The sequence below is a fragment of the Mustela nivalis genome (genome assembly GCF_964662115.1).
Source record: "Mustela nivalis genome assembly, chromosome: 1".
NCBI classification, from domain to species: Eukaryota; Metazoa; Chordata; class Mammalia; order Carnivora; family Mustelidae; genus Mustela; species Mustela nivalis.
In genome coordinates this window covers 140,857,562-140,884,955 of record NC_139020.1, presented here as the reverse complement: position 1 = coordinate 140,884,955, position 27,394 = coordinate 140,857,562, and the positions used below count along the sequence as shown (strand labels likewise).

Genomic DNA, 27,394 nt, shown 5'->3' with positions numbered 1-27,394 from the left:
CATGAGTAGGCAGGGCTTGCCAGAGTACAAAGCATTAGTAGGAGTATCGCTTTATTGGGAATCTGTGTGTTTTGTGTATGTGTGTGTCGAGAGGCAGAATAGTTCCCCTGAGGGTTAAGTAGGTAATATTTAGTGGAGAGTGACCTTGCTAAACATGGTGGTATCTTGTCATATTTTTAAAGAAAATAGTATCCCTCCCCAAGGGATATATGTAACAGGTTTCATTAAGGTACTCTAAAATATCATTGTATTGATATTTGTATATTAATTATGTTTTTATTTACATAGGCCAAATCTTGTTTCCTTCCATTGTTTCTGATGTGTTTTTACTTTTTAATCTCCGTGCATTGCAGCATGGGAAAAAAGATTAATTAAAAGCTACCACAGGGCCGCCTGGATGGCTCAGTGTTTTAAGTGTCTGCCTTCAGCTCAGGTCCTGATTTCAGGGTCTTGGATCTAACCCCATGACTGGGTTCCCTGCTCAGTGGGGAGTCTGCTCCTCCCTCTCCGATTGCCCCTCCCCATAATACACGCACGTGTGCTCTCTCTCAAATAAATAAGATCTAACAACAGCAACAAAAAGCTACCACATTGGGGCGCCTGGGTAGCTCAGTGGGTTAAAACCTCTCTCTCTTTCTCTGCCTGCCTCTCTGCCTGCTTGTGATCTCTATCTGTCAAATAAATAAATTAAAAAAAAAAAAAGCTACCACATTGTGTGATTGATTTAATAAAATGTAAACATGAAATGCAGGACCCTTAAAATTTTATCCTGTTCTCATTTCTCAGATGTGTATGTGTTGAACCTCCTAACCCTAGCAATGAAACTCTAAAAATATGGAAGGAAAAGAATTTAACAGCAGATGATATTTTCTGGGGGAATCTCACTGTTTCTGTGAGTACATTATAACATAAAGGATTTTGCAAACATTAACCTAGTTCTTTAGCTTTTTATGAGTAGACCTACATTTTCCTCTTGATCAGTAGGTGTGGTGTGTTTTCAGAGTATAGTGTTGTGATGAGCAGACAGGAGTTACCACATGTTTATGTATCATGCGGTGAAAAAGTGTAGGCTGGAAAGAATGAACCTGGTAAGGGGGATAAAAATGAACTAAATGTGACTTCCAAGATATAATTAATTAAAAAGTGTGAATATACTTCCGGTATCTAATTCCATGTAGATTGTAGATTGATAAATTCAAAGAAAGTGTTTACTAGGACTATGGTTGAATATACTGGGGTTGACAGAACAGTCCATATTCATTGTTCTGTTCTCTGTGTATCAGTTTATCTCCTCCATGAACAGCTTATTTAGAAGATCATGAATCCTTTCCTAATGTCCTCGATATCAAACTGAACTTGGTTTAACTGGCATAGTGGTCTACTCTGTAGTCTAGTCTGTAGAAACTAGTGTGACTGAAGCACCTAAAAAGGGAAACAGGACAAAAACGTAATGAGCACCTACTGTGTACGGAGTACTACCACATGTTCTTATAATGTTGTTCTGGCCATAGAGTATCTATCTGTTCAGGGCACTTCCCAGACTGGCTTTGGTATTAAGGTATAAAGTGATTCTGGCAATATCAATTAAAATCAAGAGCTCTTGAGCTTCTCTGGTGCTTTTTATATCATATAAGTGATTATAGGTCATTGTTTTTTCACTAAAGATATAGTTATATTATTGGGAGGGTATTGATATGTAATTGGAAGGGTGCCGTCTGCAATTTTCTCTCAGTAATAATTTAAGTCTGTATGGTCCACTATAGTAGCCATTGGCCAAATGTGTCTAATTCAAATTTAAACCAATTAATTAATTTAAATTTAAATTAAATACAATTAATTAGAAGTTCAGTTCTCAGTTTCACTAGCCATGTTTCATGACCTCAGTCTGTTCATATGGCTGCTACATTGGACAGTGGAGATATAGAACATTTCCGTCAGCACAGAAAGTTCTGTAGGACAGTGCTGATTTAAAACACATTTATAGATCAGTAATCAACCTAGATTAATGGTTCACTGTTTTATTAAAAAGTCAGTTTTGCTACCAAAGAGTTAATAGAGGTGCTCAAATGAAAGTGATCTGTTAAAAAAGACCTCATACAATGGTGAATAGAAGGTCTTGATACTATAGATAATGGTCTTCTGCGTTTGTTTTCTTGATATTCAAAAGGCCCACAGTTTTTGTTTTTGTTTTTGTTGGTTTTTTATACTTATAGCTTTTATTTTTGTGATCCACGATGAAAATTTGTAGCTGTACTAATCTCAGCAATTAGAAATCGAGAATAATGGACTATTTCTCTCTTGGTAAACCCGAGTTGTGTTTGTTAAAATGAGTCTCCTTAGAATATAAGTAACATTAGTGATATGTATCATTGTTAATCTCTGGTTGCCTTTCAGTACTTTTTCCCCAAAAGGAAAATTAGGTCAATAGAAAATTACATTATATTATGCCATATAATTGATGAAGATTTTTTAAAAAATAGAATTATTTTTCGAATTATTATTCGAATGATTGCTCTGCTGCAATTAGTCCCATACTTCAAACCCATGGTTTTCAGTTAAGTCAGAGAAGCCCCCCGGTTTTTATTCCTGATTTGAATTTATCACTGTAGCCATTTCTTATTCAGCATTGAAAGTAGATGCAGTAGCAATTTTCTGTTGGTTCTTTTTGTTTTAAGCAACTTGTTTGGAAATAAAGAAAAGATAGTAAAATTGCGGATCAGCAAGAATGCATACAAAATATGTGGAAATTAATATTCACTCCAAGACATTCACTAAAGGGAATATGGAATTGAAAGGACCGTGGGGTATAACTTGGCAAAACACTGTATTTCAGTCCAGTGACTTAAGATACACATGTTTTTCAAACTGTAACATCTCTGAACTCAGAGTATATCTTATGGTTGATGATGCGTTAAAGTTGACTTGGCAGTATTTTTTCTTTCTAAGTGAAATATAAAATAATGGCATGTCTTCAGTCACTAGGATCTTTGAGTCAGTGGAGTTCACTGATAATTTATTAGATACCTGAGAATCTTCCTCATTTTCTCCTTTTTCTATTTTTTTTCCTCCTTTTTCCCCAGGAATGTAGAACCTTTCATGGTGTATTTGTAGGATCCGCTTGTAGTCTTCATGGCCCTTATATTCCAGATGTGCTCTTTTGGTGTGTCATCTTATTTTTCACAACATTTTTTCTGTCTTCATTCCTCAAGCAATTTAAGACCAAGCGGTATTTTCCTACTAAGGTAATTGGGATGTGGTTTTGGAGTCCTGATAGTATTCATGTTTTTAGTTTTTGTTACCTTGTTTTTTTTCAGAACAGTAATACATTGTTTGGGGTTAATACTTGATATCAAATAGTGGTAAAGAACTTACTTATAGTAAAAAATGTATATCACATTTCTGAATAACAGTAGGAAGATAATGGTACCATGAGGAATGGGATGGTAGTAGTATGTTGTGAAATGTGTTTTGTCTCTTTGAAAAGATATTAGATATAAATGTATTTCATGGGCATGTCACTAATTAAAAACCTTATTCACACTTTCTAGTGGCATATTTTAATTTGAAAGGTGAGAATTATTTAGAAAAGACATAGTTTCTCTGCGTTTATTTTAACATAATCCCTTTAATATAGGTGCGATCGACAATCAGTGACTTTGCTGTATTTCTCACAATAGTAATAATGGTTGCAATTGACTACCTTGTAGGAGTTCCATCTCCTAAACTTCATGTTCCTGAAAAATTTGAGGTAAGAATTAAAATATTTGGTTATTTGTTACGTGGGATACCAAACTACTTTAAAATTAGACACTTCATAGAAATATATATTTTTCACATACATAAAAGGTGACAAGATGTGAAGAGACAAGTGAACCTATTTAGGAAGTAAGCAAGAAGGTATCGAAGTTAGTCCTATCAGGGAGAGTGAATGAAAATACCAATGGTATTTGGGAATCATTTAAAAAATTTAACCCTGCTGTTGTAGCTGGAGTTCATGATGTATTTTCCAGGCGAAAGAAACATTTTTTATTCCTTCATAAGGAAGTGACTCAAACTTGAATTTAGAATTGTAACAAGGAGATCCTAGTTATTAGTAGGGTAGTGTTATCTGACTCCATGTCTCATTTTTCTAGCAGAGTCAGGAGAGAATTAAGTGTATTCTTCCACAAGAAGAATGATACCTATGTGACCATCCATGAACCCTTTGCATTCATCAGTAGCCTGTAGCTTCAAAAATTGTTTTCCCTTTTAAGTAGGGGTTAATAGCTTTTGAGTAGTTTCTGGAATTTCTTATAGTTGAGTATTTGTGTCACTGATTATCTTTATTTTTATGTTTATCTTTATGTTTATTTTTATATATATCTTTATTTTAAAAACCGAAGGTCTAAAGGGGATTAGAAATAAGGAATAAAATGAGTATAATTTTAGTATGTTTTATTTCTCACTGGGGAGAAATTATTTTTAAAACCGGTAGTCTCCAAAGTAGAGTGCATGGCTGAAAAATGAATGTCTACTTAGATTTTTATTTAAAAATAAGAAAAATTTAGCTTTGTAATACTTACTATATGAATTTTACTATATGGAAAACCATTCGTAACCTAATGTAAATGTGTATAGAGCCATTGGGTATACTCAGTTATATTTTAAAAAATTGTATTGTTTTATTGCTGGAAGTATATAATAAAATTTGGATACCTTTGTTTGAAAGCACAGATACTGAGCCTCTAAAGATTTTTGGCCATTAAAAGATGACTATATGAAAGTCTTTTTTTTTTTTTTTTTTAAACCAAGTCTTTTACCAAATAAAACTATAAATTAATACTAGTTCAAAATATTGATGTAATTTCTTTTAATCCTGGGCCCTGTTCCTTATTTTCATCCCTAAATATATTTTTGTTAATTGTTTATTGATCTCGCTTTCAAGTAGCAAACTGATTTCAAGAAGCATAAGATATATTTGAGGAAATAAATCAAGGAATACTTAAGAACTTTGCATTGTATACATAAAATATTTTTATTCATGTACAATTTTTAATACCAAACAGCTTAATGTGTATCAGTGTGGGAAAATTGGAATACCTGCATTTGAAAATACTTAATGTTCCTTTTGTATTAACATGTTTTTGTGATGAAAAAACAGGCTTAAAATGAAGTTTAGGTAATGGAAATATGTTTAGATTTCAATATATTCCGTGCCTTCCAAGAATACTAACCTTGTAGGATCCTTTAAAATGTTTTGTTACAAAACAAATTTTACGATACTGCATTGGAATGTATTTGAGTCTGATAAATTGCCACATCTTTAGAAAAGTATGCCCTGAGGCCCAGTTCTGACCCTGCCTCTGACCCTTTAGTACTGACCCTGCCAAGATCACTAGTCTGTAGGATCTTCAAAGCAGTTTAGTTTAAGAGTTGATCTAGTAGGTAGATTGACCTCACTTTATTCGAAGTAGGTTAGGAGCATGTTGAAATGACACTCTGCTTCATTTACCTATTTGTCTGTAACAAACCTCCCAAATCTAAAGCCTGTAAAACAGCAACACCTTATTTGTCGTAAATCGGTGGCAATTGGTACTAAGCTTAGCCTGGTACTGGTCTGGTCTCATGGCTTGGGATCTTTCTGTGTGGCTGCAGTCATCCATTGCTTTGATGGTGGCAGTATGTCTTCATTCCCATGTCTGGGAGCTCAGATCAGATGGCTGAAGCAGCTGAGATAATTGGCTCCTTTCTCTCTCTCACCATTTTGTATCTTATCCTCAAGAAGGCATATCCAGGCTTATTCAACAGCTTAATCTCAGGGTTCCAAGAGGGTTAGAGAAACTGCAGGGTCCCTTGAGATCAAGACTCAGAAGTCACACAGTGGCACTTTGGCTTTATTCTGTTGGCTGAAGTAAACCATAAGGACATCCTAGGTCCAAGGGAGGAAATGGATTCCTCCTATAGATGGAAAGATTGACTACATGGCCAAGTGACCTGCATCGAGGGATGGGAAGCATTCTTGTGGCTATCTTTGCAGATAATTCACTACACATTCCATGATTTAATCTAGTTCTTTTTAACCCCTTGGAATTTCTTGGAATAGACACAACCCATGTTGTAGAAATTTTGTGCAGTAGGAAGAAACATCTTTTTATCTTTAATTTTTTAACAGCCCACTGATCCAAGTAGGGGCTGGATCATAAGCCCATTGGGAGAGAACCCTTGGTGGACTTTACTAATAGCTGCCATCCCAGCTCTGCTTTGTACCATTCTCATCTTTATGGACCAGCAAATTACAGCTGTAATCATAAACAGAAAGGAGCACAAATTGAAGGTAATTCTAAACTTTGCCTCAGGTCTATAATTTCTTCAAGAATTTGGGATATTTTCATAATGACTAGAACATTAAAATGTGTGAGATGAAAATTAATTTCTTCCCTGTGTATAAAATAATATAGTATTTTAACCTAAAAGAACAGTTTTAACTAATAAATATTCATGTTCATTTCACTTTTCAGAAGGGAGCTGGCTATCACCTTGATTTGCTCATGGTTGGTGTTATGTTGGGAGTTTGCTCTATCATGGGACTTCCATGGTTTGTGGCTGCAACAGTGTTGTCAATAAGTCATGTCAACAGCTTGAAAGTTGAATCTGAATGTTCTGCCCCTGGGGAGCAACCCAAGTTTTTGGGAATTCGTGAACAGCGAGTTACAGGGCTCATGATTTTTATTCTGATGGGCCTGTCTGTGTTCATGACTTCAGTACTAAAGGTAAAATCTCTTTACTGCAATATTTTAAAATCTTTTTTGTCATAAAATTATACTTGCTTGTATGAAAATGAAACATGAAAATATCGAAAATTAGTTTTCATTTCCTGGAATTTACTTGGAAGATAATATTTTGATAAATGGTGTTTAATATAGGAGGCATTTCAGTATTAGATGTGTCCATTTTAGAAATATTATAAAAGGATAGTATTAAAGACTATAGAGTTTTGGAAGGAGTTAATCCATGGCTTTGTTATGATCTAAAAGAAGAATATACCGAGAGGATTTTATGGGCATCTTAGAAGAAGTAATAGTGAAATATGGTTGATATAATTATTTGACCAAAATGTGAAAATAATTGCTATTAATTAAATAAATGTATTATTTCTGATCAGCTAAATGAAGTAAAGGTAATAGCGCTCATTAGAAAATACGTACAGCTACTATAAATGAAGAATGCAAGAACTACGTTTAATGCAAGACCTTTAACTTTATGTTAAATATCTTTTAGTTAACATTTGGTATTTACTATACATATCCTAATGGATCTAGTGATTAAAAAATATAACAACAGCAAATGTAGCTAAGTATATAATCTGAGATTTTCAGTTCCATCGTGGGAAGAGCTCTACTCTATTTTTTTCCTTTGGTGTTCTAGTTATTGCAAAAAAAACTATTAAGCAAAGAGCTATGTACATTTATATATTGGGGAGGAAACTTGGAGTGTGTATATATGTTATTATATTAACTAAAAAAATTAAAGTTGTATGCTAGACTTCTTTGGCCTTCATCTCGTGAACTTTCTAGCAACAGACTAATTCACCAGATATTTGTTGAGTACTTACTCTGCTGCTATTAAAACTGGGGAAATAATAATAAATAGGATATATTATTGTTTGCTTTTCAGAACTTGGCAGTCTAGTTGGTGAAGCAGATAGGTAAAGGGGCATTTACTGCATTGTGGTGAGTGTATTGTTGGAAGTTCTTGGCAAAAGAGGAGAAAGATTTAGTGCACTCTTTTGGGGATATTGTCCCCTACTAAGGAAGGTTGCCTTTAAAATTTTTTAAGTATTGACTGTATATAGGCAGGAAATTCCAATAGAACATCAGGAAAGCCCTAAGATGAGAAGTTAGTCTTCCTATTTTCCGTTGGCTTTCCAGAACCAACTCTCCAGAGATAGTTTCTTTTTAACATCTTTATTTTTAAAAGTTATATTGGTAGTTACAACCATTATAGGTTTACATGCTTTTGTAATTTTATTTTTTGCTTTATTATTATTACACTGAGTCTCTTTACCCAAGGCAGTGATTCTCAAAGTTTAGTCTAAGGATGACCTCTGGGAGTCCACAGAAGCAAAAGTATTTGGGGAGCATGTCCTCAGTTTATCTCTGAAGAACCTAGAAGGGTCCTGAGACCAAAAAGCTTGGGAGCCTGTCACGTAAGGTCGGATGTTTTATGAGGATTTAACACACTTATGTGTCCACCAGCCAGTCTTCCTCCATCAGCTGCCTTTGGTTGACTGTGTTTTTAGTTTTACTGTAATGGTTACCAACATTTGCATTCTATGCTGTAATTATAATTAAACTGTCCATGCTTTTTCTGTAAGTTAAATTATAAAAATGTAAGCCCTCTGGGAACACATAATTAGTATTATGATGATACGTATGTGTTCACTGAGGACTAAGCAGTCTGATCTGCCTGCACAGAGGCAGAAATATACCCTATTTCACTAAGCTCCTGTTGCTGCTTGAAGAGTAACGGCCCAAGCCTTAGGACCCAGTCAGTTTTCTTAGCACCTATTACCTATTACAGATATTAGACCTTTGAATATGTTCTCATATTTCTATCCCATGTCTTCACTGTTAATGAAAATTTCCTGGCCTTTTTTTTAAAAGAGCTCTTTGGTCTCCTCAAAATCATTATGACAGAATTAATTAATTTGATAATTATATGTTTAAATCTAGAAGGCTTTTTCTTTCTTATTATTTTTCCTAGCATTCTAAAGTTGCTTTATGGGTAAAATATTTTCTTAAAATTTCCTGAGGATATTTATTAGATTTTTAACTTTTCTTCTCTTCCTGTAGTACCTTTTCCTCCTGGGTTTCTTAGGAAAGACGTGTTCATTTGTTCATAGAGAATGAATGTGGTTTTCCTCTGTAGCTCTTAGGTGTTGTTTCTTGTTTTTTGAGTAGGTGGATGGATCCTGTTAATGGCTTTACTGTAGGATGCCTAGGCATGGTAGATAGGCAGTTGGGATCCCTCTAACTGCCAAAGTAGTAAGGACTTTCTTTTGGAGTGGAGTTCAATTATTATATCAGTAAATGGTACTACTGTATAATAGTTACTGTATGGTAGTGATATCAAAATTAATGGTTAATGCCCTTAAAATTTTTTTAAATTAAGCTTTTATTTTAATTCCTGGTTAAAGCTTTATGAATGATTGATACGCACCATGTGCTTTTCTGAGTATTTTAGTATTTGAAATCCTTTAATCTTCATGCAATCTGTTATAGAAATTATGGCATAGAGAGGTTAAGGCTTAAGAAGAGGTTAACTGGCTTTTTAAACCAAGCAGTCTTGCTTATAGTGCTCACATTCTTAACCACTGGACATTCTCCCGTTTCATGAAGAAAACATGTAGAAGATAGTTTTTCAAGTAGGCTATTGTTTACTACCATTTTTCTTAAATAGAGAATATAAGTTAGGTCTCATCACTGAAAGATCTTTTAATTCTACCTCCATAGGTGCTCACTGTGTTTTGTGTATTTTATTGCTATGAAATTGTTTTAGTAACATGGGTTCTAACTGTGGTTTTTTTACTTACAGTTTATACCAATGCCTGTCCTGTATGGTGTTTTCCTTTATATGGGAGTTTCCTCATTAAAAGGAATCCAGGCAAGTCTTAAGTAAATAATGATTTTGTAGAGAAACTTAAAACATATTTTACATTTGCCAAGATTGTTTTTATAATGGTAGTGATGTATTTATAATGGTAGTGATGATATTCTGGGAGGCAGGTAGCTGATAACTTCAAATCCACATTTTCCAAGTGATTATTGCTTACTACACATTTTTCCCCTCAAGAATGAGAATTTTTTTTTTTTTAACATATAATGTGTTATTAGCCCCAGGAGTACAGGTCTGTGAATCGCCAGGTTTACACACTTCACAGCACTCACCATAGCGCACACAGCACTCACCATAGCGCATACCCTCCCCAATGTCCGCAACCTAACTACTCTCTCCCTGCCCTCCCCGCAACCCTTAGTTGATCATGATCTCTTTTTAATAGAAGCCAGTGAAAGGCCTTATAACTATTGATAAAGACTGGTATAGTAAGAGGGGGGATGTTGAGGACTGGAATTGTTAATACTTGCCATTTGTGTATTACATTACAGTTATAAACCTAGTACACGAATTATTTTCTGTGATTCGCAAAACAATATTGTTAGGCAGGAAAGGAAGAAATACTAATTTTGTCAACTAAGAAACAAGAGGGACTTATGGACTGTTCTTAATCAAGTAAGCAATGGAGCCAAGGTTAGAACCCAGTGATTTCCCTCCTCTGTCTTGTTTATAATAATTCCTGGAAAACAACTGGATAAAATTTATTTAGTTCTTTATGTAAAACACTTGGCTCCATAAGCACTGTTAGCACCACATGGCCACCACCTATCATGGAAAGCATATTGTCTGATGTTGCCAGCTAAGGCTGGCAAGGCTTCACAGAGATTGCATCTTTTTTTTTTTTTTTTTTTTAACTTTTTATTTTTTATAAACATATATTTTTATCCCCAGGGGTACAGGTCTGTGAATCACCAGGTTTACACACTTCACAGCACTCACCAAAGCACATACCCTCCCCAATGTCCATAATCCCACCCCCTTCTCCCAAACCCCCTCCCCCCAGCAACCCTCAGTTTGTTTTGTGAGATTAAGAGTCACTTATGGTTTGTCTCCCTCCCAATCCCATCTTGTTTCATTTATTCTTCTCCTACCCACTTAAGCCTCCATGTTGCATCTTTTTTTTTCCCCCAGTAGTCTTGGATCTCCCCTCCACTGGTCAAGAAATGATCTCATTAACTCACTTTATTTTTTTATTTTTTTATTTTTTCTTTTACAACTTTCTTTTATAATTTTGTGAGATCTTCTGGTTTATAAATGAAGAAACTGAAGTTTAGAAAGACCAAGGAATTTGCTCATAGTTTCCTTTGCGTTGGGTGGAAGTTTAATAATTGTGACTTAAGGCTATTTTATAGCATTGATAATGTTAGAGTTGGAAAGAACCTTGGAAATTGTTGTTCTTTTACTGTACATATTAGAAAACAAGGTCAAAGAAAGTAAATGGCTTATGCAGTTGATTATAGCAAATAAGCATATCTAAATATTTTAATCCCCCAACTTAAGACATTTTGAGTTGAGTCTTCTGATTAAATTAATTGCATGAATTTAGAATGATTGCCTTGATTTTTGCCCCCTCCTTGGGTCCAGATGTTCTGTATTGCAGTATTCTCCTGTACTATGAGAACGTATTACGGAAGTTACAGTTTAAATTATAAAACTCGAAGGTTGTATATAATTGCCTAAGTAGCAGAAATGATGGTTTTGTTAAAAACTTTTTCTTGCTTTGTATTGTTTTCCATTCAATACGTAGTTTTTTGACCGTATAAAATTATTTGGAATGCCTGCTAAGCATCAGCCCGATCTGATATATCTTCGTTACGTGCCTCTCTGGAAAGTCCATATTTTCACAGTCATTCAGCTCACTTGTCTGGTTCTTTTGTGGGTGATAAAAGCTTCAGCTGCGGCGGTTGTTTTCCCCATGATGGTAAGGCTTTTTTTTTTAATTTTTTTTTTCAGACTTTGTCACTAATTAATAACACTCTATGTTTCAACAGTATTTTACTTTTCTCTTCTCTTAGTAATATAATAACATATTAGTAATGTTTGTATTTGAGAAAGGGAATAGCCCACCTTAAGTACCTTAGGTGTTTCAAAATATGAACTGGCCCTTTCGTAGCTATTAAACCAGCCACTTTAGAAACTGAATTCGCCTGTTATTTTCCATATTTTTGTTTGTTTTTTAGTCCCTGGGCTACAGAATGTTGTTTTGTAATTTTGAACAACTTTAAAGTTTAGGACGTTTATGGAACAAAGATGATAATGAGATATAAAAAAGCAAAGCAGCTAGAACAGCATAGTTCTTAACAAAATGTTTCAATACATCTTTCTCAGAAATTAACAGATCTAGAAGTTAAAAAGTAATAAAAATTTTAGGTAGTATTAAGAAGACAACATTGTTCACTAAATTATCACAGAATATTGAATTTTGCAAACAGAGAATATTCATCCTTCTGTAAATTCCATGTAAACACTGGTTAGGTACTTGGCCACAGAGAAAGTCTTTAAAAATTAAGAAGCTATAAAAATTATGCAGGTAATAACATTTCCTGATCACAAATAAATTACAAATGAATCATGAAAAGCACTAAAAACATGTGAAGTATTTAGACATTAAATGCTGAAATAATCCCTGGGTTGAAAACTGAGTTTAAAAAAACATTGTAGGTATTGCAGCAGAGAATTTTGAACAAAGTCAGTGAGATACATCTAAGGTTCATAAGGAAAATGTATACCCTTCACCACATATATTATTCAAGAAGACTTTTTAAAAAATACAACCAAATTTTTTATTTGTAAAACTCAATAATGAATAAGCTCCTTTCAATTTGAGTAAAGAAGAAAAGGACAGAGCAAAATATACAAGATTAAGAAAGAGAAAAGAAATGTAATCACAGTAGTGGAAGAGATTTGAGGGGCTTTCAGAAAGTACTACATGAATCTGTAGGAGTAAGTTTGTACATCTAGTGTGGAGGTTGACAAACTTTATTTCTGTAAAGTATCAAATATTTTCAGCTTTGTAGATCGCAAGATATATAGGCACTTCTATAACAGGAGAGAAATTTCCACAATTTCTTATTGGTAAATCCTAAAAAATAATTGTATAGTTTTTTAAAATGAAAGACTACTAATGAGAAGAATATAATTCTTTTTCATTTGAGATATTTCATGGGGCTGCGGTTCAAAGTTAATGTTCCCTATCATCAAGTCAATTCCAAATGTGCATCTTTGAAAGCTTATTCTAGGTCACAGGTCATACAAAACAGGTAGGGCAAGATTTAACCCAGGGGCTGTGGTTTGTTTACCACTGGTTTAGAGGAGATGGGTTATTTCCATTCTATACATACATTTCCAAGAATTAGCCCAAAGAGAAATAGAAAATTTATGGATCTGTATAACTCAGTTGCATACAAGAGACTGGAAAAATGGCCAAAGATCTGCCCTTGGATCACAGGCCCAGCTGATTTTAAAGAACAGTTAATTCCAGTACTTCTGGAATTATTCTAGGAAAGGAAAGGAAGAGATGGAAACGTCTGCATTTTTTTCTCATGAAATACTAGCAAGATCTTAATACCAAAGACTAGTAAAGTTGTAAAAAGAGTGATGGTGACTCTTTTAGTTAAAGTCTCACTTAACTAATATAAGTCCAAAAACTCTTAAGGTATTTACAAATAAATTTTTGTGTTTCTATAAGTAAAATATGATTAAATAGTGTGTGATACTTCAGCAGCAAACAAAAAATACCAACATAATTAAAGATAGAAAGTCTTATAAAATTGTAGTCACTGTGCATAAAAATTTGTAAATAAATTCCAATATAGGGAAGCACACTATTACTGTTGTTATTTGATATGAACTGAAGGTTCTAACTGTGATAAAAGAATAATATAATATTTGTTATAATGGAGAGATAACATCATTTGCAGATAATATGATTGTTTGCCTGTTAACTCAAATAAATCAAATGAAAACAGACTAAAAGCCCTAGTAGAATTAGTAAGAATTTTGTTAGAGTGGGTGGTTACAAGAAACCTGGTTGACGTACCAAAAGAAATTTATTATATGATAGCTTTGGATGCTGTAGGTTTGCAAGCAAGGTATGGATGGGGCCGTGCTCCCTTTGTAACCTATAAGGGAACTCTTTTGCCTCTTCCTAGCTTCTAGTGGTTTGCTGAAAGTTTGGCATTGTGTTGCAACTGTGTAACTTCAAACTGGCACCTTGTGATGTGGTCTGTATATCACTGTGTCTTTATATGACCGTTTTATTAAGACCCTGGGCATACTGTATTAGGAAACCATCCTACTCCAGTATGGCCTCATCTTAATTTTATCTCCAACAACCCTATTTCCAAATAAAATCATATTCTGAGGTACCAGGGGTTAGGATTTCAATGTATCTTTCATGGGAGACACAATTCAATCCATAATAATGTTGCGAAGTACATAAAATTTAGATCTGAACAAAGAGGAAGAGATATCATATTCTTTGTGCATACTTAGTATTGTAAAAATGTCACTTCCATGTTTGAATTTTATGAGTTTTATTTACGTGTGTTTGTGTGTATTCGGAGAGGGTGTTGTCATTGTGAACTATATACATTGAGAGTATATATATATATATATATATATGAATTGAATTGAAGATTTAAATGTTAAAATGTAGAAGAAATTTTTGAAAATATTTATGTAGTCTAGTGATGGAGGGTAACCTTTCAAGAGGATAGGGAAACCCAGCTGTAAAGGAAAGATCTATTTGACCACATGATAATTAAGTGTTTTATATGGACATAGTAAAATCAGATTGTGAACTAGGAGAAAGTATTTGTAACATATAGGGCAGATAAAATGCTTCTATCTGAACTGCACAGAGCTCTTATGAACTCATGAATAAAAGTCATAAAAGGCAATTGAAAACCAGGCAAAAGATAGTAATAAGGAAAATGGTAAGAAAAAAAGAAACCAGTGGACATTTGAAAATATCTTGAACCTTAGTAGCAGTTAAAGGAAAACAAATTAAAGTAATGGTGTATCTTTTTCACATATGTAATTGGAAGTCTAAAGCCAGTATTGGCAAATGGGTTCTCTAATGAATTGCTCAAGAGATTTTTAAATTTATTTCAATTTGGGGGCGACTGGGTGTCTTAGTCGGTTAAGTGTCCTACTCTTGATTTTGGCTCAGGTCACGAGATCGAGCCCTACATTGAGCTTTCTGCTGGGCAGGAATGGAGCCTGCTTAAGATTCTGTCTGTCCCCCTTCCCCTCCACAACACCCCCCCATATATATATATATATATATATATATATATATATATATATATATATATATATTTATTTATTTTCACACACACACACATATCTGCTTATATAATGTATATAGTTTAAGGTCATCATAAAAATTAATTGAAGTTAATTAAAGTGAAGATCCCATGCTTAATCTGCTTTATAATTTTATGCAGAATGTATGGGATTTATATAGGAAGAGGTTAAAAATGCCATTTCTTTTATATGTTTTCTTTGAGCTGGAAGCTTGAAAGATAAATAGGTGACTCAGTTCCTTTGAAATAAGATGGTATATAAAGTGATTTTTTAAAAATTTACTTGAGAGAGAGGGGAGGAAGCAGGGAGGGACAGAGAGAGACTTTAACAGACTCCTTGCTGGGTGGAACGCCAGTCGGGGTTTGATCTCATGACCTGAGCCAAAACCAAGAGTCCTGATGCTTAATCAGCTGCACCATGCAGGGGCCCCTGAAGTTATTTTTAAATAAAATACAAGAAGTACTTTTTTGTTATTTGTGATTTGATACTTTTTCTCTCTTTAAATGACATAATTTGTATATTTTTAGATGTTACTTAATAGTTTCTCCCCTACTTTTTAAAGGTTCTTGCATTAGTCTTTGTACGCAAACTCATGGATCTGTGTTTCACAAAGAGAGAACTTAGTTGGCTTGATGATCTCATGCCAGAAAGTAAGAAAAAGAAAGAAGATGACAAAAAGAAAAAAGAGAAAGAGGTAAAAAGACCAGAATTTCAAATTTATGCTATTCACTTGTTTAATATTTTGTATTGAGTAACTGGCCCTCTTGTGGTCACTTTACAGGAATCCGCTTCTTTGATCCTCCTAAGAACCTTATTATTATGAAGCGTAGGTACTTCTATTATTCCCAGTTTACAAATAAGGAAACTGAGGCATAGGTTAGTAGGGAACTTGCTTTAAACATTAGCTCTTAATCCATTTTACCAACTTAAGTTGCCCCTCCAAAGCTTTGACTCCCCCCCAAAAAAAACTTTCAAAAATTACAATTCACATGTGTACTTAATTTTAAAAGTGAGAGAATTTAGCAGTCTTTAAAACATAGGTAATGCATAGGTAACACAAGCACATTAAATACATAAGCACATTTTACTGTACATTTTAATTTTAACATTTTAATATTCTGACATATACATAATGACAAAGGATTTTAAACTTAATCTTTTTACAGAAAGTAGTGTTAAACTGTAGTCTTAATTTTCAGTATTATGTACCGTTATTTTTATTTTGTATACAGAGATTTACATGAATATTTAATTCTGAATTTGATTTTTTTAAATAACCAGCTCAGTGCTGTTGCTTAGTAAGAAAGAAAAGTAGACATGTAGCAAGTTCACATGTAGCATAGATGATTGTATTGATTTTAATACCTGACTCCGTTTTCCCATTAGAATGAGAATATTGCTTGAGATTCAAAGATAAGAAGAAAGATACATATTTTAAATATTGTGGTCCTGTTTAAATAGTGATCTCAACATTACTTTTCCCTCTAATTTTTGAGAGAAGGCAACATAATTTATACCTTATTATATTGCATAGTATTTATGGAAATGGATTTGTTAAAACTTAACAAGACAACTGGGTTTAGGCCTTGGTATTTTTTTTTTTTCTTTACATAGTTTGGATTGATTATTCAGTGCTAATTTATGGCACAATTACTGGTTTTTATTTAACAGAAATTATGACTCTTTATTTAGGATACTAACAAATATGTGTAAATGTTTATGAGCTTTTGGTGAATTTTCAAAGAGGATGCAATTCATTTATAAAATACTTAGGTTAAAATTACCTGTTTATTATTTTTTGCATTAAGTTAGAATAAGTTTCAGTTTATATAAGCAGAAGACAAAAGTAAAGGAGGCCTCAACACAAGCGTTTATGCTCTCCTATAGAAGTCTTGAGAAGAGTGAATGATCTGGTGTAATGGCTCCCCAGAGTTGTCTGGAGAGCCTGTGCCTCTTTCCCCCTAGCCTAGGCATACAGTTTCCAGTCTCAGAATAGCCTCATAGGTCAAAATGAATGCAGAGCCTGAGCTCTCATGTTAGCATTAGAGATGGCAGAAAGGATGGGGTGAGAAAGCAAAATGGGCTCTCCCCTGCTATCCTTGTTTTTTAAGAAGTCTCCAGAAATGTCATTCAGTAAGTTCCACTTGAATCTCATGGTCACGTGGAGTTACTACAAATGCTGGGAAATTTAGCTCTGGCTTTATTTTTTTTAATGATTATTTTTTTTTAAAGCTGGGCATATTGTCACCTACAAGTAGTGGGATTTCTAGTGGTAAGAAAGAAGAGTGTAGATGTTCTCCCAGTCCATCCTGATGTATCCCCAGTAAATACGATATCATGATTTTAGGTCATGTCTCCAGTATATGTTTTTCTCTACCTGGGGCGACATTTCTCCTCAGGGTTCATAATTCTGTGTTTGAGAAACTTTTGATTGTCAGAGTTGGATGGGCATCTAGTGGGTAGAGGTCCAGGCTGCTACCGAATATCCTATATATGCAAGATTTTCCCTTACTATGAAGAATTGTTTGGCCCTAAATGTCAGTATTGCTGAGATTGAGAAACCCTGCCTCATTCAAATGAGGTTTTGCTATTGTATTGTAATGAAAGCCATCAGATTTTACAAAATTTTATTTTACTATATACTAATAATTGATAATAAAATTTATGTAGTTGAATTAATTTTAACATAGTATTCATATAACTGAAATGAAAGTTATAACCATTTAAAAGTTAACCTTTACAAGTGGTTGTTTTCTTTTGTGCTGCCAGTATGTGTTTATAGTTGTAAAAGGAATTTTTCAGTCATGACAGATATGTTTAAATATATTGTCAGTTTGACAATATATTTAATTCTTGAAGATGTTATATATTAATTGGTTCTTGCGAAAATATTCTGGGAAAAGTAATTTTTTCATGTATGTGCTCTGAAGGAAGCTGAACGAATGCTTCAAGCTGATGATGACACCGTGCACCTTCCATTTGAAGGAGGAAGTCTCTTACAGATTCCGGTTAAGGCCCTAAAATATAGGTGAGATAAAACTTTATCTTGTAAAATGTGTTTTGTGTACATATCAAGTACATGAATAAGCCATGTTAATGCTTTGTTAAAGTAGTGATCTCTATTTTTAGAAAGATGACAAAACTGATACCTGGCATAATGTCAACAACTAAAGGGGGTCTTCGGGAATTTGAAAGGAAAATCTCACGGTCCTTCCCCTTGCAGGTTTGTAGGCAGGAGGGAAGAAAAAGCTTGACTTGAACCAGAGCCTTAAACCAACTTCCATGCCAGGCAGACAAGAGTACTTGTCTTGCATCACTCCTGTTTGAATAAAGTTTAAAATCAGTATAGCTTTCCCTCTCTGTCCTTTATTAGGCCTGCATCAGTGTGTGCTGGAAAATTAATCTTTGTAACCCATTTTCTGATAACTTTCCAAATTGTGACTTGACCATTGGCAGTGAGTGTGCTCCTATTATGAAAAAGTTGAGTTCCATGTATAGCTTATTATGTATGAGTTTGTTGATTTACATGTAAATTTAAGAACTAAAGATAGTGGCAAATTCTTCTGTTTATCTTTTTGTAGTTTTAAAAGATTAAAAACGTATATGTCTGATTCTTATTTCCACATTTTTTCTATTTCTAATTAGCTATTGATAGTAGAAAAGTCAGTTTTAGAATGTATATAGGTTCCTTCCCTGACCAGTTAATGGAAAAGGTTTGTTGGTTTTTATTAACTTTGGGTTTGTTTTCATTTTTAATGAATTTTTATAGTTTTTACAGAGGTCTTACTTAGACTTGTACATGTTGATTAGTTTTGATAAATGAATTCATCAAGTAATAGTCCTTTATACTTTTTACTATTAATTTTCATCATTGGTATTACTCTGTGTCACCTTTCAAATCTTTCTTATACAATATACTTTAAACTAAATGCCAAGTACAGATATCTTAATATACACAGCTATAATGCTTGGCTTTGCTGGATTCTATAAATGTTCATTAAATGAGTTAATATATTAACTTTGTTGTACTTAAAAAAAGAGTATAGGAACTGCTATGATGGTTATTAGTGACTTATCAATTTGTTGAGATTATTTTCCACTTAATTTCTGTAGGTCCTGCATTATCCCTTTCTCAGTGTGATTATACACAGGCCTTGACAAATTTAAGTGGAATGTATACTTATACAATCTGATGTTTAACAAAAAGAATGATTATCTCTATTTACTTTTGTCTTTTTAAGTGATGACATAGGCCAAGATAAAGGCTGCTTTGCTTAAAATTTGGACATTAAAGAATGCCAGCAATTGGCTGATCTGTTTATCTGTTCTAATTTAAAATCTTAAGTAGCTTTGGGTTACTTACCATGAAAATCAAATGAGATAATAAAGAAAAACATTGGGAAACTGTAAAACTCCATAAAATATGAAAGTAGTTGATTTAATATAGACAGATTTTTTTTTTCCCCATCTCGTTTTATTTTGGGGAAAAAATCAAAATGTACTACTTTTTAAAAAAAAAGGTCTTGATTTCTCCTAATGGGAAAGTTCTTAAAGGGGGACATTTGAAGCTAGAAAGTGCTTCCGGAATGTCTCTCTTCAGTTATTTGAAGTTGGCAACCAGCCACAGAAACATTTACTCAGAGTAGATAGTTTCCAGTTGGTGGACTCTGCCCTTGTGAATCTGAGCATTCAAATTTTGTACACTTTAAAAAAATTGACCTGGTAAACCACCTTTTCTAGAGATTCTGCAGGGACATGTCACATTTCTTATATTTTAAACGACATTTGGATTTAAGATGTGAACAAAGCTAACACTCTCTAAAATTACTGCCATTTAGTTATTTATCATGTAGCTGCCATTGCATTGTGAACTTAAGGCCTAATTTGACATTTGTATTTGTCACTTGTATGAATGAGATATTACTCTTCTGGTGAGGAAAAAGGACTTGCAAATATATTTCTACTAACTTCACAGTTAATAACTGACAACCTTGAGTCCAAAATTACTTACAGATGCCATCATTTTTGAATTTGCGGTCTCAAAGGAATTTTGCACTATTTTATAGAGACAGGGAATGATTACATTTATCCCTTACAATGAAAGGACAGTATTTTGTTCTTTTGATTCTGATTTAGATAAATTTGTTTGGCTAACACTTTGAAACTAAAACGCGAATGTCAGCTAAAAGTGATATATTATAAGCCTGTTTTTGTGTTATCTGTTCGAATATTTTCAGAACTGTTTTTATGTTTAAGGTGTTGCCTTTCCCATCATTCATTTTAATGATTTTTTTGAATTATTAAAAATACTAGTTTTGGGGTTTTTTTTTAAATCATGATCTTAAGTTTTCCTTATGTACTTTGGATCTCTAGTTGATGAGGTTGAAATTTATCTTAGTTATAAAAGTTTTCTAATTGACTTAAGGCTGTATTTTTTATATGTAATATGTTCTTTTGTTATTTCAATAATATGTGTATAGCCAAGATAATCATCTTTGGGCTTCATTGCCAATTTAATTAATCTTAACTCCTAGTTTTGGTTATATAGAAGGATGTAATTCCCCATGAAACCTTTATAACAGAACTCCGAAATTCTGATGTTTTGCTAGACCTTGGTTTAAATGCATGACAAAGAGTTTTCTCAATTTTAAAATTGATGAAGACAAATATTAATAAAGAGTGATAATATTAATGCTTTTGCAAGTACTGAATACTAACCAAAAAGTGTATTTATTCTTCAGTGTTGATCCCTCAGTTGTTAACATATCAGATGAAATGGCCAAAACTGCACAGTGGAAGGCACTTTCCATGAATACTGAGAATGCCAAAGTAACCAGATCTAGCACGAGGTAGCTGTAACTCTTTACGCATTTTCTAACTGTAGCCAATTTTTAATCGACTTATGGGTAGATAGCTATTTCATAAAACTATTAAGTGTAACTCAATTTGTATAAGTTATATTCTCTTAACAAAGTCAGTCTTCTTCTTTTCTTCCCCTCTTCCTTTTATCTGTCTATCCATCATTTTGCCGAATATTGGAAATCAGATATAAGTGCTGATTGGTTACCTTTTAAATTCATAATTGCCTATTTCCAAAAAGAATTTGAGCCATTTTATAATAAAAATGAATATATACATGTGGCAGTATGGAATAAGTATATAAAATATCAAAACCATATAAAGAAAGATAATTACTAGAGGTTACATAAATACTCTTAAGTGAACACTGCCTCAATCATGCTTTCTGATGGTCCGAGAAAAAAGATAGACATGACTGATTTCCTTGTTTTGCTTTAGCCTGGCATTTCTTCAGATGAGATAAACATTTTCCTAGAAGATAGTTGGAAGAAATTTTTAATCCATGGATATAAACACCATTTGGTTTTATAATGGACCACATATTCCATAACAATTTTTATAACTCCTCTCTTAGATTTCTTGTTAGGAATCCATTTTGTCTGTCTTTTATGCTCACTTCAAGGCCTGAATCTAAGAGATTCTAGTTTGAAAACCGTTACTACTTTAATTTCTTGGGTCTGTGGAGAAATGAGGTATTCTCCTGTAGTGCACACAGTTATTCATATTGCACAAATACTCTGTGTGCACTTTGTGTCAGAAACTGTTGGGTGTCCGTATACTCTGCTTGTACATCAGATCAAAACTTTTTTTAGGGCAAATGGTCACTGGCTGCTTCTGATTGATTAGTTACTGTCTTTCAGGCCACTGTCTTTTGATAGTAATTAGTTAGGTTTTATTCATTCCTTCCTCGCCTCTCCTTAGAACTTTGCTCCTACTTAATCTCTATTATCTCCCCCGACTTTTTTTTTTTTTTTTTATAATTTCTTGCCTTCTGATTTTTTTAAGCTGGACTATTTCCCTTTTTCTGTCTTTGATCTTAAAAGTTTTTTAAAAATGAACTCTTTGTCATTTTGATTATTCCATGCGGCTAGAATTTAGCTTAATGCTCTTTTTACTCTTAATAATTTTTCACACGTTGTCAGCACTTGTGGCCCAGATTATTAGTACAGTTGCAAATGTAAAGACCTTATAATTATAATATTATTATATGTTATACAATAATATAAAAGTATCTTTTATGCTTCTGCCTTTCATTGAGGTTGCCTCTCAATTCCAAATTACAGGGGAAGAAAAACAGTGTATAGGTTATGTCATTTAACAGAAAAAATGTTTGGAGGTCCTTCCTTCAGTCTTGTCTGGACAAGGCCGCAAACCAGTGTGTTGTTATACATTTGAAAAGTTTTTTCAAAACACATAATCATGTGTTACAATTAAATTAGTCACTTAAATCCATGGACATGAAATTATTGTATTTGATATAAATTCGAAAATATAGAATATAGGTGTTTTGATTTTTTTATTTGTAAACCAAATTTGATGAGAGAAAGTTTATAAATTTGTTACATTTTGCAGAAAATGTAATGCTTATCTATATTAACAAAGGTTGCTTTTTTAATGGATTTGTCAGTGAAATGTTACATGCTACAACTATTTATTTATAAAATAAAACTAATAAATCAGACTTAGTCATATAATGACTAAGAAACTCCTCTTCAGTTGTAAAAAAAAAAAAAACATGAATTTCAGTGGCAAGTATATCCATTAAAAATACTAAGAATTTTTAATATTTGTCTTTCCAATCAAATTTATTGGTAGGAAAAGAAAGCAGTAAAATAATAATAGTGAATCATATGTTTATAGTATTAATAGTAATTTCAAAAGGCTTATTGTGGATACTAAGCATTGGCCATTTTTTGAAAGTAATAAGAATCATTTATTCTCATTCCTTGTTTTAAATAGCCCTGAAAAACCTGTGAGTGTGAAAATAAATCTTGAAGACGAACCAACAAAGAAATACATGGATGCTGAAACTTCGTTATAGAATTGAACCAAGAGGAATTATATATATAGCTATACAGATATATATTTTATTTATACATATATATAATGTGTGTATTTCATGTCATTATATATAACAATATTGTAAGTCATGCTGTTTATGCGTGACTCCTGGGTTTTTGAAGTAGTGTCTAAAGTTTGTTAGGAACACCATGGAGACTGTGTATATAATGAAATGGTCTCTTAGAAATGAGGTACATGGTTCTTTCTATTCAAATATTTATTCTGTTGAAAAAAAAATTTCTGTTCTGCAGTAGAAAGATGTGGGGAAATGCATTCAATCTACTTTTCCTTTAAGTCTATTTGTTTATCAGTGGTAATTCATACCAACCTTATGTGATGTACTTTGTCCATATATTTATAATTTTTACTTGAGCTACTAAAAATTTTTACATATTATTTCACTTTTGTTAGTTCTTTGTGGGAAGAACAGGGAGTCTTTATGCCATTGTTGTGGACAAATGGTAACATGTCATGGCTTCTCTGTATGTATGTTTCATTTATGCAGATGTCCATCATGTTTCACAAGCAGTGGAGAGTTTTTGGCTCTAATGGTAGAACAATAGAAACTGTCTAGATAAGAACTATAGTCTTGACCTTTGTGTCTTTAAAATTTATTTTAAATCTTAAAAAACATCCACATCCAGGTTTCTATTCGAATAGGCAAGTAAAATTGCAGGTGATTTTATAATTTAACCCCATACCAGTCATAACTTTATGGATTTTAGAAGCTGTAAAATGCCAGTTGATAGTAGTTAAATTTTGTTGCCTTTGTAGAATTTTTTTTGAATCCTAATGCTTTATAAGAGCCCAGAATGCTTCCTCTGTTCTCTGCCTTTGCTGTCTTTTACTTAAAATATGGTTAAGTTTATATCAGGTTTAAGTTCTTGATTATTTTTCTATTACAAGTAATATGACTAAATAATCAGGAATCACAATTCTCTTAATGGGTTTATGATCAGTATTACTTTATTCTAAAGAATTACCTTTCATTTTCTTGTTTACGTTGTTATTCTTTCTATGATATAGATAATATTTAATAGATTGTTATCTGTGATCTATTATAAACTATTTTATTTATTTTCATTGATATGATACTTAGATATATAAACATTTGAAAAGGTAACAAATACAGAATAATTTAAATTGTTCATGTAAATAGTTGGTGCTCACTTGCATTTACGGTTTATTATCTTCGAAAGCAGTTGACAGATTTTACATCTTTGATATAAAGCACTGCCATATTTGTATTTTAAAAGGAATTTAAACATTTTATGTATAGCTCAGATTGATGGCATTCTTTCTAGTTTGTGTTAGTATTTGTTATTTAGTTTCTGCTTTTCTGAGCTATCCTTAACTTCTAGCAAATCTTTTTAGTCATCTTTTATAAACTCTTAGCTCTACATGAAATAAATAAATGTTATTCTTGTTAAGTCTGTAGGACTGGATGAATGGGGTTGTGAAAGTGATTTGGCAAGAGGATAATTTACGAAAACCAAATGAGTATTGAGAAGCCACAGGAATACCGAAATTGTAACATGGATATTAGGATGAAAATTTTAATGAAATTCCAATGCGCTTTTTAATCATTTGTAATTAAAGTTCAAAAGTATGAACAGTTGATCTTATAGAGGATCATGAGGAATGCCAAAAGCTGGTATTTTAGCAATTCTGAAGTGTTTTGAATCCATTGTAAACTGCTCGGTAGCTGATATAATTTCCCCATCTGAGACCATATTGTCAGATTCTAGTTAAAGAATTCAACTTCTGCCTCAAATGAGAAGTTGGAAATGTAGCTACTTTTCTTTAGAAAATAGAGCTGGCATCATTTGGTACTGCCTGAAAAAGAGTTAGACTCTATTGGCAATTGATAATTGAGTATTACCCACGGTGCTTATTTTTTATGAGCTTCCACTGAAATGATTCCTATTATTACACAGCAGCATAATCATTTCCAAAGACCCCAGTATTTGCTGCTATATTTTGCAAACTCCCCTGGTGTACCCGAACAAGGGGATTTCCTCACATCATTTCTTTGTGTCTAGGCATCATAGGGTTAACAGATGTGCTTATTTTACAGGAAGGGATTTTAAAATTTAAACTGAGAACTACCTGGGATCATAGTGTGATTTTATTTAATTATGTATAGTAATTGTCCAGTGCCAGAAAAACCATGACTTGCAAAATACTTTGCACTCAAAGTGTTTTCACTATTTCTAATTGTTAATGGTTTCTGCTTTCTTTTGACTACTTGACTTAAAAATGATCTGATATGACTACTCCATTGAAGAGCAAAGGTAACTCATGTTTATTAAGTAATTAACTGCTTGTTCTACATGGTTATAGTATTTTTCCACTATTTTTTAAAAAAATAACGATCATGGCTAGTGTTTATTGCAAGACAGTAAAAAATATAATTTACTACATATATTAATTTTAAATGTTGCCTTAAATAGGTATAAATGAGCAGTAGTAATTGCAGTGTACTGATTTACCTCAAGGTGCAAAATAATTAAACCTGTACATATTCCATTTACAAAATAAATTAATATAAACAGCCCTGCACTTTCTTAGATGCCTTGGTTTCCAGGATGGAGCTTAGTGCTACTGAATACCCTGGCTACAGAGCCACCTCAGGATATTCTTCTCTCCACCCTATTTTATTTATTTATAGAGGCCTGTTTACAGAGACTATAATAAATCCTGATGTTGACCATCTGAAATTTACTTTCTTTTGAATGCTATTTCACTCTAAAATAGCAGCTTTTGAGAAAACAATGAACGAACTTCCTTATGATAAAAGGATGATTCTTTATATTCTCTTATATTAGATATGCTGAAGTGAAGCACACAGTCTTTCGTGTGTGTGTGTCTGTGTGTGTGTGTGGTGTAAGAGAGAGAGAAAAAATGATGTTTAAAATCTTAAATCTCTTCAGTTGTTGAAAAAAGCTGTGGCATATCAATGTTCATATTTGCCAAGTCTTTGTAAAACATGATGTGCTAATGCATGTTATTTATAAAGCAGGTTTCTTTATCACTCAAAATTACTAATTTTTGTTTTCTCCACCCAAAAAGCATTTCTTTCTTCCTCATGCTTCAAGTTTATGTATGTATATAATAGCTTTCTAAGTTTTTCCTTTCACAAACACAGGTTCAGAATTCTGTAAAACATAAAATGGTTTCTGAAACTGAGGTATTACACCAGAGCTTGCTGTTTTTCAAGGATCATATCATGTGCATCAGTTCTTTAAATGTGCTCAACATGTGAATCCTGTTTTAAAGTGCTCAGATTTTGGATGTGTAAGCCATTGATATAACATTGTAATTCAAAAATGTTTAAATTAAATAACTTAATGTTTTAAATTTATTTATGTAGATTACATCATTGTTAATCATATATAATACAAATGTGTGAAATGTTTTTTGGTTTAGTCCAACAATTATTTATTTTTTAGAAAGTAAGCTTAAAGATATTAAGGACATTGAAAATTAAAATAGTGTTCAAAATTCAAAATTTGGCAATTTTAATGTAAAGTTGGTTCTTTTCTAATATTATCAGAAAGTAATATAAGTATCAATAATAGGAAAACATATAGTTGGAAATGGAATCATCTAAAGATCATTTTAAAACTTTAATTTAATTAGCACATACTGACTTCTACAGTTGACTTATAGTAATTGTTAAACCCCAGTGGTTTTTAAATCAGATTTTGTGCATTGATTGATTTTTGTGTTGTGGCTTTTCTTTTGTTGCTTTAATATTAAAAATCTGGGGGGATTTTTGTTTGTTTTGTAGGGGGTTATCTTTCAATGTTTACTATGTTTGAATAAATAGAAATTGAATTTTATTGTTCATTTATATAGTATTTGATAGCTTGGTATAATTTCACAGTACAGTTCTAATTTTTATGACTTTTATAATTACAATGATAATATTTTCTTTTGTAATAAAATTCAAGGTAAATTAAATATTTAAAATGTAGAACTGGTATTTTTCATTTATATGAAGTACAGGTCTCTACCAAGTCTATAATGTGAACAATTCTGCCTTTCAAATTTGTTTCATAATTGTTAGAAAAAAACTATTTTTTAGAGATGTTATTGAAGTTGAGAGAGCAATAAAAGTCTACTGAATTAGTTGTTGGATATTGTCTTTATTTTGTACTTTAATTATTAGAATTGCTGCATATCTTTCTTATGCAGAGGAATGGGGGATGAAGGAAATTAAGTGATTCCTGTTTCCTGCTTCCTAATATTCATATGCTTCAGGGAGGAAACAGAAAAGGAGATGAAGCAAAGTATTGTGTGTTTCACAATGACTTTTTAATAGTTAAGAAGTATCGAAATTAAAGCCCTTTAAGAGTAGGCTGGTCCATTATTTTCCCTTTAATAAGAAAGAGCTTCTGATATCCCAACATGAACTTGATAACCTTTGGGAGTGAGAAAGGTGCTTAGAAGTTTAGAAATTTCATCTAAAAGTTTTCTGACATGTATTTTAAGAAAAAGTTTTTTG

At 32.7% G+C, this 27,394-nt stretch overlaps 1 protein-coding gene across 1 annotated transcript in view; it reads left to right on the top strand.

Moving 5' to 3' along the window:
* SLC4A7 (solute carrier family 4 member 7) overlaps nucleotides 1-27,018 on the top strand; it is a gene marked incomplete at its 5' end in the record, with an annotated part of 96,446 nt that extends 69,428 nt beyond the window's left edge. The window contains 11 exons of the mRNA XM_082723798.1: nucleotides 787-892; nucleotides 3,081-3,242; nucleotides 3,635-3,748; nucleotides 6,152-6,313; nucleotides 6,498-6,749; nucleotides 9,574-9,642; nucleotides 11,402-11,575; nucleotides 15,527-15,658; nucleotides 17,895-17,992; nucleotides 20,706-20,813; nucleotides 22,783-27,018. Coding sequence (XP_082579924.1) covers nucleotides 787-892; nucleotides 3,081-3,242; nucleotides 3,635-3,748; nucleotides 6,152-6,313; nucleotides 6,498-6,749; nucleotides 9,574-9,642; nucleotides 11,402-11,575; nucleotides 15,527-15,658; nucleotides 17,895-17,992; nucleotides 20,706-20,813; nucleotides 22,783-22,864 — 1,459 coding nt within the window. The 3' untranslated portion in view covers nucleotides 22,865-27,018. The remainder of the gene's footprint in view (nucleotides 1-786; nucleotides 893-3,080; nucleotides 3,243-3,634; nucleotides 3,749-6,151; nucleotides 6,314-6,497; nucleotides 6,750-9,573; nucleotides 9,643-11,401; nucleotides 11,576-15,526; nucleotides 15,659-17,894; nucleotides 17,993-20,705; nucleotides 20,814-22,782) is intronic.
* Between the last annotated feature and the right edge of the window lie 376 nt (nucleotides 27,019-27,394).